At 53.3% G+C, this 13,592-nt stretch overlaps 2 protein-coding genes across 2 annotated transcripts; one reads left to right on the forward strand and one right to left on the reverse strand.

Moving 5' to 3' along the window:
* Positions 1 to 5,270: 5,270 nt before the first annotated feature.
* On the reverse strand, positions 5,271 to 7,473 carry OSCAR (osteoclast associated Ig-like receptor). Its single transcript, XM_090261320.1, has 3 exons — positions 6,710 to 7,473; positions 5,998 to 6,261; positions 5,271 to 5,851 (listed from the first exon to the last, which is right to left on the reverse strand). Exons 1-3 carry the CDS (start codon positions 7,062 to 7,064, stop codon positions 5,721 to 5,723), a joined length of 750 nt encoding a protein of 249 aa, XP_090117446.1. The 5' UTR covers positions 7,065 to 7,473; the 3' UTR covers positions 5,271 to 5,720.
* Positions 7,474 to 11,544: 4,071 nt separating this feature from the next.
* On the forward strand, positions 11,545 to 13,571 carry NDUFA3 (NADH:ubiquinone oxidoreductase subunit A3). Its single transcript, XM_090261322.1, has 4 exons — positions 11,545 to 11,634; positions 11,850 to 11,924; positions 13,139 to 13,216; positions 13,408 to 13,571. The coding sequence occupies exons 1-4, from the start codon at positions 11,625 to 11,627 to the stop codon at positions 13,497 to 13,499; spliced, it is 255 nt and encodes an 84-aa protein (XP_090117448.1). The 5' UTR covers positions 11,545 to 11,624; the 3' UTR covers positions 13,500 to 13,571.
* The last annotated feature ends 21 nt before the right edge of the window (positions 13,572 to 13,592 follow it).

The raw sequence follows: 13,592 nt of genomic DNA on the forward strand, positions 1-13,592 counted from the left end.
GGGGTCTAAATCCCAAGCTGGGCTCCCCAGCCTAGAGCCCCAGAATGGAGAACATCCGGCTGTGAAATGTAGCGGGTTTTCTGCCCACCAAGGAGAGATGGCTAGAGATGCGGCCACCCCCTTAAAGAGCTAACACACAAAATTTCATTTGCAGTCACTAACCCTGGGCCCTGGGGGAGGGAAGGCAGAGCAGGCCTGCATGAGGAGAGTCTGGTGCTGGTGGCTCTGGGGGGAGAGCTGGAGTCAGCCACCAGGACCCCTGCGCTCAGTCATTCCCCGTACTGCATAAGCCATCTTTCCTGGGCAGAGCACGCCCCTCTATGGGGCATCAGCCTGGGAGGAAGCAATTGCCCCGCCTACAGGAATCCTTCTTGCCTCACCCTGGGGAGCCTAAGCCCTGCAGAGTAAAGCTGGAAGTTCTTTTAGTAACTAAGCCTAACAGGCAGCTTGCAGGTGGAGGCAGATCTCTGGGTGCTTTGAGGCTTGAGCTGACCTCCCCTGGGCCCAGTGCTGCTAAAAGCTGGCCTCAGTGTACAGATTAGTCCTTTCCACATGTACCCAGGCCCAGCAGAAGGCGCCACACGCTGGGGATTGCTGATAGCTCCAAATGGGTTGCCCAGGGCCAGTCACAGGCCGTATGTGACTTAGGCCTGCCCCGGATTCTTTGTAGATCTACCTAATACATAGAAACAAGCACAAAGAGACAGCCAAAATGGCTAGACAAAGAAACAGGCCCCAAATAAACAAGCATAGTCCCTAGAAGAAGAGCTAAATGAAATGGAGGCAAGCAATTTATCAGATACAGAGTTCACAGTAATGACTATAAGGACGCTCAATAGCATGAAAAGGTAAATACATACTTAATGCCTGTTAAAGGGCATGTGGTCCTATGGGGAATTTCATCTAAGGCTTCTGCAGGAAATCCTTCTCAGACTGTAATCTCTTTGAGAGCCAGGACCACAGCTGTCAGGATTCCCTCTGAATAGCAAATGCCCAGCACAGGCGTTGTTATAATGCAACCTGAGTGACACCTCAGCGCCCTCTTCCTGCATTTCTCTCATCTCTACAGTTGCCTTTTCAGCGACCCTGACCATGCATCCCGTGCAGACCAGCAGCGAGTTCAGAATCTCAGCCCTGGGCTGGGAAAAAGACGCGACCACGAGGTGGCAGTGGCGCACACCTTTTAGTCCCCCAGCACCGTCCCCTTACTGTCCTCGCCCACAAGGCTTTTGTCAGCGCTGTTCCCTCTCCCTAGAACACCCTCGCAGCCCCTCGTCACCTAGGCCACGTTTGCTCAGCTTTCAAATCTCACATCAGCTCCTTCAGCCAAGCGACCAGAGATCTCCCTCATTAGTTCAAACCCTCCCGGCACAGGCTTCGAACACCTCCTCTCTCTTTTTATCAAAGTTGTAGTATGTGAACCCAACAATATCTAAAACCGTTAACATTTTAGAACATCAGTCAATGTAATTCACAAACGAACAGACATTATAAACATCTCAATAGGTGCAGCAAAGATATTTGGCAGAACCCAACATCCCCGTGTAATAAAAATTCTCAGCAAACTAGGAAGAGAGAGGAATTGTGTCAACCTGATAAAATCTGCAAAACAAAACAAAACAAAACACCTACGTTCAGCAACATGCCTAATGGCGAATGTGACAGGGTGCTATTTCCCTAAGATTAGAAACCAAACGGTTTGCTCTTAGCACTTCTGTTTCACATTGTACTGCAGGTTGGTTGCAACGGTGGACAGAGCTAAGGGTCTCCCAGCATCCAAACTTCCCTTCTTCCTTTAGGTGATAGAAAAGCCCTTCCCATATTAGAAGGGCACATGCTAGAGCCCATCTTTCCGCAGCCACCTTTGCCGCTATATCTGACCACGAGTTAAGTTCTGGCCCATAGGATGTGGACAGAAGAGACAGATTCAAACTATGGGTCCTACTCTTAAATATTGTGTGAGCTCCTCTCCCCTCCCTCCTCCTTCCCTCTCTCCCTCCCTCTCTCCCCACTCTTTCTTTCTCCCTGTCCATCTTTCTCCTTTCCTACTGTCTCAGAAACAGACATCAAAGCTACATTTTTTATAAAAGCAAAGCTGTTGTGCCCTGGGGAGGTAGCTCAGTTGGTTAGAGCATCATCCTGATACACAAAGGTTGGCAGTTCAATCCCTGGTCAGAGCACAAAAAAATCAACCAGTGAATGCATGAATCAGTGGAACAACAGATTGATGTTTCTCTCTCCAAAAAAATGAATCAATAATTTTTTTTAAAAAAGCAAAGCTGTTAAGTGAGAGAGAAATGAAATTAGGTATAGCTTTTTTTCTTGGGCGTCTTTTTAAAAAATAGCAATTGTTTTCTTTTTAAGATTTTATTTTATTTTTTTTTAGAGTGAGGGGAAGGGAGGGAGAAAGAGAGGGAGAGAAATCTGGTTGCCTCTCGCATGCCCCCAACTGGGGACCTGGCCCGCAAATCAGGCATGCGCCCTGACTGGGAATCAAACCAGCACCCTTTTCTGGTTCATAGGCCAGCACTGAATCCCCTGAGCCACACCAGCCAGGGCTCTTGGGTGTCTTTGTTGCAGCAGGTTAAAGTGCTCCCTAATCAGTTCAGTGAGGAGTAAGTTGGTTTCTCCTTGAGCTTCATGAGAGTAGGGTGTTTGCTGTTACTCCCCACAGTGTCCCCAGCACCTGGTATGGTGCTGGCACATGGACCCTTAAGTGATAAGTGGATGAATGAGAACCTGGGGGGAGGAGGTACAGGACAAAGGTGGAAGCCCGGAGGGTGAGGATGCCTGGGTTTGTAATGAGTTGTCACAAACTAAGTGGCCTAAAACCACATAAATGTTTTGTCTTTCCATTCTGGAGGTCAGAAGTCCCCAGTGAGTCGGCAGGCTGGGTTCTTTCAGAGGCTCCAGGGGGATTCCAATTCCTTGTCTTTTTCAGCGTCCAGAGCCACATGCATCTCTTGGCCTGTGACCCTGCCTCACACTGACCTCAGTTCCCATCTATTTTTCCTAATTTTAAAATTAATTTTATTAAATCTATTGGGGTACATTGGTTAATAACATTATGTGAGTTTCAGTGTGTACAATCATATATGTATCATCTGTATACTGTATGGTGTGCTCACCAACCAAAGTCAGGCCTCCACTATCGCCCATGCATTTGACCCCCTTTACCCTTTTCTGCCTCCCCCGACCCCCCCTTTCCCTCTGGTAACCACCACACTGTTGTCTGCGTCTCAGAGTTTTTGTTTGTTAATTCCGTCACATCTGTGAAGTCCCTTTACCATATATAACACTCACAGGTTCTGGGAGCTGGGACATCCTGCGTTCAGGAGAATGACTATTCTGCCCACCATTGAAGGGCAGGTACGGAGCCTGCTTTGTAATCCTCAGTGTGGTGAGCTCATGCGGTCACACGGGGCGTGTTTGCTAAGACTCATGTTCAGGCCTTGGGAATATAGAGATGAAACAAACTGGTTCCTCGGGAGGAGCTTGTGGTCTGATCCAGGAGACAGAGAATCAGGATGCAGTGTGCCAAGTACCCAGTTCAGATGTGATAAGGCACTCGGGAAGCACAGATGGGTCAGGCAAAAGTTTACAGGGACAACAGCATCTAACCTGAGACCTGAAGGTGAGCAGTTAGCCAGGCAGGAGGGAATAGAAAGCAGAGGCCCTGGCCCTGGCTGGATAGCTCAATTGATTAGAGCATCATCCTAATACACTGAGGTTGCTGGTTCAATCCCTGGTCAGGGCACATACAAGAAGCAACCAATGAGTGCATGAATAAGTGGAACAACAAATCAAGGTTTTCTTCTCTCTCTCTCTCTCTCTCTCTCTCTCTCTCTCTCTCTCTCTCTCTCATCAATTTTTAAAAAATCCTCTCTTTAAAATGAAAGTAGAGAGCATGCCAGCTGTGTCACAGTCTCATTAGGACATCTTGGGAACTCTGAGCCTTTCCGGGTGACAAATGAAAGGAAAAGGAACACTGCCTCGAAACCCATAAATTGCTTTGCAACTGTTAAATGTCAAACGTTCCCCTGTCTCTTCCTCATTTAAAAGTGAGAGAGACTAGGCCAATGCCAGTAACACCCAGAAGTCGTGATTCAGCAAACTGGAAGAGGCTGTGGTGGTGTATTGTTGTTTTTGTAAAGAGGAAGCCACGGGAGGCGAGGGGGAAGGAACCCAACAGTCTAAGTGCACAGGCTCTCACCTGAAGTTCCAGGTTATGCTCTAAGAGGGCCATCGGTGATGATTTGGAGAAGCATGTGACCTGCCTGGCAAACATGCCTGGTTTGGAGACGTGGTCAGTGGTACAAAGTGAAATTCACACTATGACCGCTGTTCGCTCAATAAGCCTTCATTCAGCACTTGGCCTTGCGCTAGGCACCGGGAAAAGGCTACTTCGGGGTAGATAAATGCATGGGTTGATTGATGGATGCTGAATAAGTACATAAATGGGTGAGTGGATTAAGGCATTGATTCATTGGTGAATGGAGGGAGAAATGAATACATGGCTGTGAGAATACTGGCGTGGGGAGTGGCTGAATGATTAAAATAAGCAAGTGAGTGAATAGATGGAGTCAAGTTGAAGTACAAACTCGACTTGGAAGCCCCAGCCAGGTCTGGTTCCTTCTTCATAACCTGGGTCCCTTTCTCCCCCTTGATCTCCCACATCCACATGTGCTACTGGGGATCGCTCTGGATATGCTCTGCCAGGGTCCCCCATTGGCACCGACAACAAACCCAGAAAGTTCCACTCGAAGTCTCTCCCCTCATCTCTTCATCGGGTCAATGCTGCTGCCTGAGCACACACACGAATACCCTCATCTTGCACTGAGTGTTGAAATAACATTATTATTATACCGTTTACTCATATTATAAATCTCCCAATCTTAAACTTCCCTCAAGGATATGTTCATTAACTTGAGAGAGAGAGGAAGGGGGAGAGAGAGGGAAACACTGATGGGTTGCCTCCTGCACGCACCCCAAAGGGGACAGAACCCGCAACCTAAGTATGTGCCCTGGCCAAGAATCCACCAGCAATCCTTTGGTGTAAGGGACGACACTCCAACCCGCTGAGCCACCCGGCCAGGGCTCTGCTAGGTCTCTCTCGGTTTACCCTTGGGGAAGGTTTGAGGGGGCGGTTAGGGGTTTGCTTGGCGACCAGGTGTGATGGCATGAAGGGAATGACGTCAATAAGTTCCTTAAAAGGTGAACCGGAGCATGCGCAATGGAAAAAAGACTAGCACTTCCTTCCGGTCCTGAGACTTTGATAGAAATATGTTATATAGTAGATAACGTTTATTGAGCGTTTACTACGGGTCAGGCACTGTTGGAAACGCTTCGCGTGTAATGTCCACTTAACCCTACGGAAGTCCTAAGAAGTGGGTATTAGCAATGCACCCGCGTTACAGCCAAGGCAAGGGAGGCCTGCGGACGGTCACTTTCCTCGCGTCGCAAGTGGGGCAGCGGCCCTGGGATTTGAACCCAGGTCTCCTGGCTAGGAAGCCTTCCCGCAGCTCGGGGAGGACCTGGAGAATAACCCAGAGGAAGGGACAGCGCGGGACAAAGGTGACAATACTTGGGAAGCTGGGAGGAGGGAGGGCCGTGGGGCCCCTGGGAGGGCCAGGCCAGCCGGGGCAGCCTGCTGCTGCTCTGCCCCTCTGGGAGGTCTTCTCAGCCGCCGGCGTCCGGATCCAGTGCTCCGGGGCTCGGGGTCAGGCGCTCGCGGGGGCGCGGCGCGAGCTCCGCCAGTCCCAAAGGACCAGCGCGGCCAGGGAGGCGAGGACGAGGCCGGCCAGCCCCAGGCGGACCAGGTTGCCCTTGGTGTAGTCCGGGGGGCCGGAGCCTGGGGGGCCGGGGGGGGGGGGACCGTCAGCACCGCGCCGCAGCCTCTGCTCCGCCCTCCCGGTGCATTGGGGACCCAGCTCCCCCTAGTTGATGAGGGGCGCCCGGTCCTAGGGCGCAGGGGCTGGGGTGGGGGCGGCCCCTTACCGGCGGGGCCGACGACCAGCGGCTGGCTGCGCGGCGACAGCACGTAGGGCGCTGCGCGCGTGTGGTAGTAGCAGGTGTAGGTGCCCGGGGCGCGCGCGCGCGGCAGCGGGAAGTCGGCCCAGGGCTGCGCGGACCCGCGGAACTGCAGCGGCGTCGCCTCGCCCGCGCGGTACAGCACGAAGCTCATGTTGTGCATGCGGCCCGCGCAGCGCAGGCTCAGGGTGTCGCCGGGCAGCGCCACCAGCGACGGGCGCGGCAGCTGGGCTGCGAGGGGGAGGACCGGCCGCAGGGTGGGCGCCGTCCCGTGCCTCCGCGTCCTCCCTCTCTCCCCCCGAGTCTCCTGGCCCCTCTGAGCCGGTGCCTCAAACTCTGTGTCTGTTTTTATCTCCCCGCCCCCGCGTTTCTCTCTCCCTGGATCTCAGAGGCGGGGTCCCCTGATTTTCTCTCCCTGCCGTCGTGTGTCTCCCCCAGGGTTTCCCACCCTCAGGACCAGTGACATTTTGGGTAAATGTGCATCGTTCTTTGCTGCATGGAGTGAGGGGCTGTCTTGAGCAGGGCACGGACGCCCCTGGTTGAGAATCACCCTGAATCTCTGTCTCAGTCTCTCTCAGAACCTCTGTCTCCCTTTGCTCTGTGTTGGTGTACAAGCCTGCCCCTTCCTCACCCCCCTCTTATGCCCCTTCCCCTTCCCTGTTCCCCTCCAGGACCTCACCTGTCACCAGCAGTTCCAAGGCATCGCTGGGGTGGGAGCAGACACCCCTCACCAACCACGAGTTGCTGGAGCAGCAGTAATAACTCCCCCCTTGGGCCTCAGTCACCTCCTCCAGGAAGAACTCCGCCAGCTTCGCGAACCCAGCCCAGGACAGCACCGGGGCGGTCTCTCCAGACTTGAAGAGTGCAAACCTCCGGGCGAATCGGGGCGCCCGGCATGTCAGGGTCACATTGATCCCGGGGGTCACAACTGCAGCAGGCTGAACCTCCAGCGACGGCTTGGGGTATGAGGTTGGGGGGACTGAATAAATGGGTGGCCTGGGACTGGGGTGTGAGGTTGGGGGTACTGAATTCATGGGTGGCCTGAACCTGGGTAGCCAGGGCTTGGGGTATGAGGTTGGGGGGACTGAATAAATGGGTGGCCTGAACTTGGGTAGCCAGGGCTTGGGGTATGAGGTTGGGGGGACTGAATAAATGGGTGGCCTGAACTCGGGTAGCCAGGGCTTGGGGTATGAGGTTGGGGGGACTGAATAAATGGGTGGCCTGGGACTGGGGTGTGAGGTTGGGGGTACTGAATACGTGGGTGGCCTGAACCTGGGTAGCCAGGGCTTAGGGTATGAGGTTCGGGGGACTGAATAAATGGGTGGCCTGAACCTGGGTAGCCTGGGCTTGCGGTCTGAGCTTGGGGGAAAAGAATAAATGGGTGGCCTGAACTCAGGTAGCCAGGGCTTGGGGTGTGAGGTTGGGGGGACTGAAATAATGGGTGGCCTGGGTCCTTCGGCTTCCTGGGTGCCTGAGGACATGAAGGGGAAGCTGGGGTGAGAGAAGAGTCCCCTGGAACAATCACTGTCCCTCTCTCAGCCTCAGTTCCCTCTTTGTGAAATAGGAAGGTGCTGGATCCCCAAAGGTGCGGACCACAGGGGCAAGGCATTAACTCCAGAGCTTCCCCACAGAGTTTTTAAACATGATGTCAACGTGTTGGATCCCAGAAATCTGTGATTTTAAATTATTCTCCAGAATATTTGTAACACATTTAACATATTTCAATAGTTGCCAAACTTGCTATCTATTTGGGGGGGGGGTGTTGGATCTCTACCTCACACCCTTTCCCAAAACAAGTCCCTGATTAATGAAAGACCTACATGTATTGTTTTTTAAACAACAAAAGTATTAGAAGAAAATGTAGGAAAATATATTTGTCTTGGGGACAGAGAAGGTTGTCCTAAAATATAAACTAAAAATTCAGAAGGGACAAGGTTAGTAAGTTTGGCCCCTTCAACATTTTCAAGTTGTGGATGGGAAATAACAAGTAACAACAACACCGGCTGGAATGACTTACTCATAAGTCACATAGATTAAGAGTAAATCCAAGGGCCACCCCAGTTGAAATTTGGGCAGAACACATGACCAGGCAATTCACAGAACAGGGAGTCCAAGTGACCAAAACACACTTGGAGGTGGTTGGGAGGATCACTCAACCTTAGGAGTAATCATTTAAGAAAAATTAAAACAACGGTAAGATATTTCTGACTCTCAGATTGTCAAGATTAAAAGAATGGTTAATATTCATTTTGAGTGAAGATGAAGTGCACAGACACTTCGGCCGTACTTGAGCATGCCTTTCAAGAAGGCAGTTTGTCAGTTTCTTTCAAGATACACAATGGGCCCTGGCTGGTGTGGCTCAGTGGATTCAGTGCTGATCTAAGAACCAAGGGGTCACTGGTTTGATTCCCGGTCAGGGCACATGCCTGCGTAGCAGGCCAGGTCCCCAGTTGGTGGCGCACAAGAGGCAGCCACACATTGATGTTTCTCTCCCTCTCTTTCTCCCTTCTTTTCTCTCTCTCTAAAAATAAATAAAGTCTTTTAAAAAAAAAATAAAAGATACACAATGCGCATGACCAATGACCCAATAATTCCACAGCTGCACCTAGATAAACGCACATACATATGCACAAAAAGTGCATACAGAAGCACTCACTCCAGCCCTGGTTGTGAGGGGGGAGATTGGAAACAGCCTAAATATACAACAAGAAGGTCAAATAGATTAGAATCCAGCCATAGAATGGCAAACGCTAGACAGCAGTTTAAAAGAAAAAAAAAAGGTGGAGTAGCTAAAGGACACGGACGTATCTCCAAATCTCCAGGAGAGATTATAAAGGGGAAAATGTGAGATGTAGAACACTGTGAGTCACGAAAAAACAATTCTGCCTTGGCAAGGAAACAAAGAAGTATATAAATACATGTGTTTGAATGCTTGGAAATTTTTCATAAGGATTCAGAAAATTTACAGAAGATAAGAGGAAGGGGAAGAGAGAGGCTGTTATATGTCCTGCAGTAATGACTGAATTTTTAAAACCATGAATATATATTAGCTTTATCGTTTAAACATAGTAATTTAAACTAAGTCGATAGCATAGGCATTAATGGTTCTCTTGGTAGTTCTTATTTGAAGTTGGAGTGGAGTGGGGGAGGTTTGCGAGGAAGAAGTGATCTCACTATCAGAAAATCTACGGGTAAAAGAAAACCAGGGCTACTTCAGGGTGGGGGACCCTACTTTCCAAATGAGGGAATAATTAGCATTGCCTGAAATCCTGTCTCTTGAGCCCTGTGCTATGCCAAATTCTGGGCGAAGGGTTTCACACATGTGATTTCATTTAATCCCCAGAACAGCCCATTTCACAGAGAAGGAAACTGAGTCTTAGCATGCAGTGGTTTGTTCATGGTCATCAATGAATAAGACGGTGAAAGTAGGGTTCCTGCTTAGGTCTCTTCAGCTCCAAAGATCATGGTCTTCACTACTCACCTATACAGGTCACTAAAGGGAGTGAATGGAAGGGAAGAAATAAAGGAGGCAGGAGAGAAATAAGGAAATCTGGGGTGACGGTGGGCACCAAACATAAAATCTGAGTAGTTGCAAAAGAGGTGTCAGCAACATACAGGGGAATGGACGGGGGATGTACTCACGCGTCCCAGTGATGTCCGTGTGACACAGGGGCCCTGTAGAAGGTTGAGGGGGCTTGGTCTTGTCAAAGCCCTAGGCTGCTCCCAGCCCCACATCATTGGCAACCCAGGAATCTTCCAGGCCCTCTTTCCTCCTCTAGGAAATAGGAATCTTGGCCACACTTACTCCTTTCCCTGTAGCCATCAATCCGGACTTCCAATCCCCATCTACTTAAGCCAGAAGTCTGGACCCAAGACCCTCTTCTGTCTCTGTACCGTAGAGTTGAGGCCCTTGGACTCCACTTTCTCCAGGAGATAGTAATCTTAGCCCACAGTTTCTTCTCTCTGGGTTCAGCAGTCTGGGCCCCAGCGCCCTCCTTTCCCAGGAACCCAGGTGTCCTGGCTTCCACATCCCTACCCACATCAAAACCTGGGATTTTACACTCCCTGTCCCCACGAGTTCAGGTCTCTAGCCCTCTCCTGCCTTAAGAGCTGGAGAATTCTGCCCCCAACTTCCTCTTCTTCCAGGAACTGGGGAATTCGGGGGCCCTGTGTCCTCTTGCTTTAAGACCCAGGCGTCTGGGCCCCGTCCTGCCCCATTAATCTAGCCTAGAGTTCTGAACCCTTAGCGAATGTTGCCTAATCACTCTGCACCTGCCCTCAGGGAGACCCAGCAGTCCTGTCCCTTGCTAGCACCGCCCCCCCCCCCAGGTTTCTGGGTCCCCGGAGTCGGTCTTTCTGCACCCCAGCCCAGCCAGGGACCCAAAGAGAGGGCGCGGGGTGGCTCACAGAGGGTCAGCGGCAGCAGGATCAGTACCAGGGCCATGGTGGGCAGGTCTGGGTGGAGACGGAGCAGGAGTCAGTACTCAAACTGTGCTCTCTCAACTCCCAGGAAGTGAGGCAACATCAGAAAGTCAGAGTCAGAGACTTGTTTGGGGAGGGGAGCGAGGCGGGGGCTCCTGGGGGACTGTGTCACAGCCCCGTGGTGCTGTGGGAAAAGTTGGAATTGGGGCAGTCAATAACCCGTTATGTTCATTAATTAAACTTTAAGAACATTTAGCACCGGTTATGTGCCAGGCCCCGCTGCGCGATTCTGGGGCACAGAGAGGAGTCAGACCCCATTACTGCCCTCCAGCAGCTCCCAGTCTGATGGAAAGACAGATGCAGATCAAGTCAGTTTTAAAAATAACGGATGTGCGTTATAATGGCGGTCCCATAGGGCACTGTGCGAGTTCACAGAAGGCCTCTGATCCCTCTGTGGTGAGAGTTAGGGCTTCAGGGCGAGCTGATTTGGAGCCGAGACCTCAAATGATGGCTCAGTCATTTGTCGTCTCCAGCCTGTTTCCTCGTCTGTAAAATGGGCTTTCATAAGTAAACTGTGACATGAAGACTGTAGCATTCCGCCTTAAGTGAGTTGCAGCAGAATGGCTGGGCAGTAGAAGTTACTCCTGTAAATCAATTTCTACGCTGAGAGAGAGGAGAGGGAGGTGGCAGGCGTGCCGAGGCAGGCTTACACTTAAATCACGACCAGCATCTTCTGTCCTGCCGCCGCCAAGGACTTCGGGCCTGCGGCAGGGCACACGCGCGGACTAAGCGGATACTCAGGTGCAGGGACCACAACTCCCAGAGTGCTTCGCGCACCCCTCCGGCTCCTTGGACCGCTGTCCTGTAACAGTGCGCACGCGCGGAGTCAGGGGCTACTCACGAGCAGGGACCACAACTCCCAGAGCGCTTCGCGTCGTTCCCCCCCCCTTGCTCCTTGGACGGCTGTTCTGTGACAGTGCGCACGCGCGGACTCAGCGGATACTCACGTGCAGGGACCACAACTCCCTGAGCACTTCGCGTCCCCCTCCCGCTCTTCGGACGGCTGTTCTGTGACAGTGCGCACGCGCAGACTTAGCACTGCCTCCGGTGCCGGGACCACAATACCCAGGGTGCTGCGAGGCCTCGCTGCCGCCGCTGCCGCCGAGACCAAGATGGCTGGGAGTAAGTTCCGGTGCCTGCGGCTCGCGGGGTGAGGGGCGCAACAGGGCGGTACGGGGCCTGGGCGCGGCGGTGCCCCCGTGGAAGCTGTCGGGTTGGGGCCGCAGGGGGACGCCAAGGTCACGAGAGGGCTTCTCCAGGGCGCGGGGGCCGTGAGACGATTAGAGGTCACCAGGGGCATCCCTTGCTGGAGTGACCGTCCCCGCCCACCCCCGCAGGACTCGCCGCCTTCCTCAAAAATGCCTGGGCCAAGGAGCCGGTGCTGGTCGCGTCCTTCTCCATCGCGGGCCTCGGTGCGTGAGCGCGAACGCGCCTATCTCCCCGACCGGCGTCCCAGCCTTACCTTCCCCACCCGCCCCCAAGGTCCCGTCCTTCCCCGAAGGCCCCCTGGCCGTCCTCTACGTTCTGTGTCCCCACCAGTGTGTCAGCACCCTCACGACGTCCCCTGGCCTACCCCCACCCCTCCCCACCCCAAGGTGTTCATGATCCCCCTCAAGAAGAGGCTCCCAGTCCTGGCTGCGCACTAAAACCCCTAAGCGATAAGTAACGATAAACGTCCGCAGCCTCCTCACTGGCCGTCACAGCCGCCCAGGGAGAGAGCCTCTGCGCTGGGACAGGGTTACTCACACTTGAATGCGCACGGGGGTCACTGTATGTGTGACGGGTTACGGGGGAGGGGTTCTTCAAATGCAGGCCCCGCTTCGGGAGGGCTGGGGGGGCCCTGCTGGGACACTGCGTTCTCGCAAGTCCCCGCGTGTTGCCAGCACTGCTGGTCGGCAGGTCGTCGGGTAAGGTCCTCAGGAGACATCTGTCCCCGAGGCCGCGCTGGCCACGGAGCACTAGAAATGCTAAGCGTTACACCCAGTGTGAGGTACACACCGGACTTCAAAGACTTAATAAGACAGAAGGTAGATAAAATGTCTGTTTTCCTCAGGGTGTGTTGAAACCATGCTTCGGATATACCAGGGAGAATACACTTAGAAAATTAACTCGTACGCTTTAAATATCATGTGGCTGGCTATTAGCAAATGTAAAATTACACGTGTGGCTCTTACATGCGTGTCGGTGCCTAGGACGTTCCTTTGTACGCCCCGCCGCCCAGGACTCCTGGCCCCCGCCCTAGAGGGACTGCTCCTTCTACAAGCTCTCCCTGTTTGTTCGTGATTCCCCCGGAACGACCCCAAAGACGCTCCCGCACCCCAGGGTGCTGCATGACCGCCTCCACACTCCCGTGCGCCAGTTCCATGACCGTCCCTACTCCCCTCTGTGTCCTCTAGGTCCCACATGTCTGTTTGGCTTCTAGGCCTACCTCAAAAAAAAAAACAAACAATTAGAAACCCTTCTGATAAACGGGGATGCTGGGGTGCCAAGGGGCTCTGCAGAGCAGAGGGGCGTCCCGGAGGTGCCGCACCTCCTCCTCCCCTGCCCCCACTTGGCCAGGGTTCCGCGTCGGCCCCACCCCCTCCCGGAGCCACCTGCCCCGGGCCTCACCCCCGTCTCTCCGCAGCTGTAACTGTGCCCCTCTTCAGCCCCTACACCAAGTACGCCGCCATGATCAACAAGGCCACCCCCTACAACTACCCAGGTGAGCGGGGGTCGGACCAGTCTCTGGGTCTCCCTCCCTGGCTGTCTCTGCAGCTCTGATTTTCTGACCCTTCCGCTCCGGTCTTCTCTCCCTGGGGGCGCAATTCCCTCTGAACATCCACTGGGAGACCAGCCCTTTCTCGGGCCCCTGGAGACCTGCTGGTCTCAGTGGCCCACCCCCTTGTCCTGCAGTGCCCGTCCGAGATGATGGGAACATGCCCGACGTGCCCAGCCACCCCCAGGACCCCCAGGGCCCAAGCCTGGAGTGGCTGAAGAAACTGTGAACACCTCCACTGACCGGAAGGAGGTCCCCTCCCCTGTGGTCCCCAATAAAAATGTGAAAACCGACCCCAGAATCGAGTGTGTGTGTGATTACG

This window comes from Furipterus horrens, unplaced genomic scaffold (assembly GCF_987537825.1).
Source record: "Furipterus horrens unplaced genomic scaffold, mFurHor1.1.pri manual_scaffold_13, whole genome shotgun sequence".
NCBI lineage: Eukaryota > Metazoa > Chordata > Mammalia > Chiroptera > Furipteridae > Furipterus > Furipterus horrens.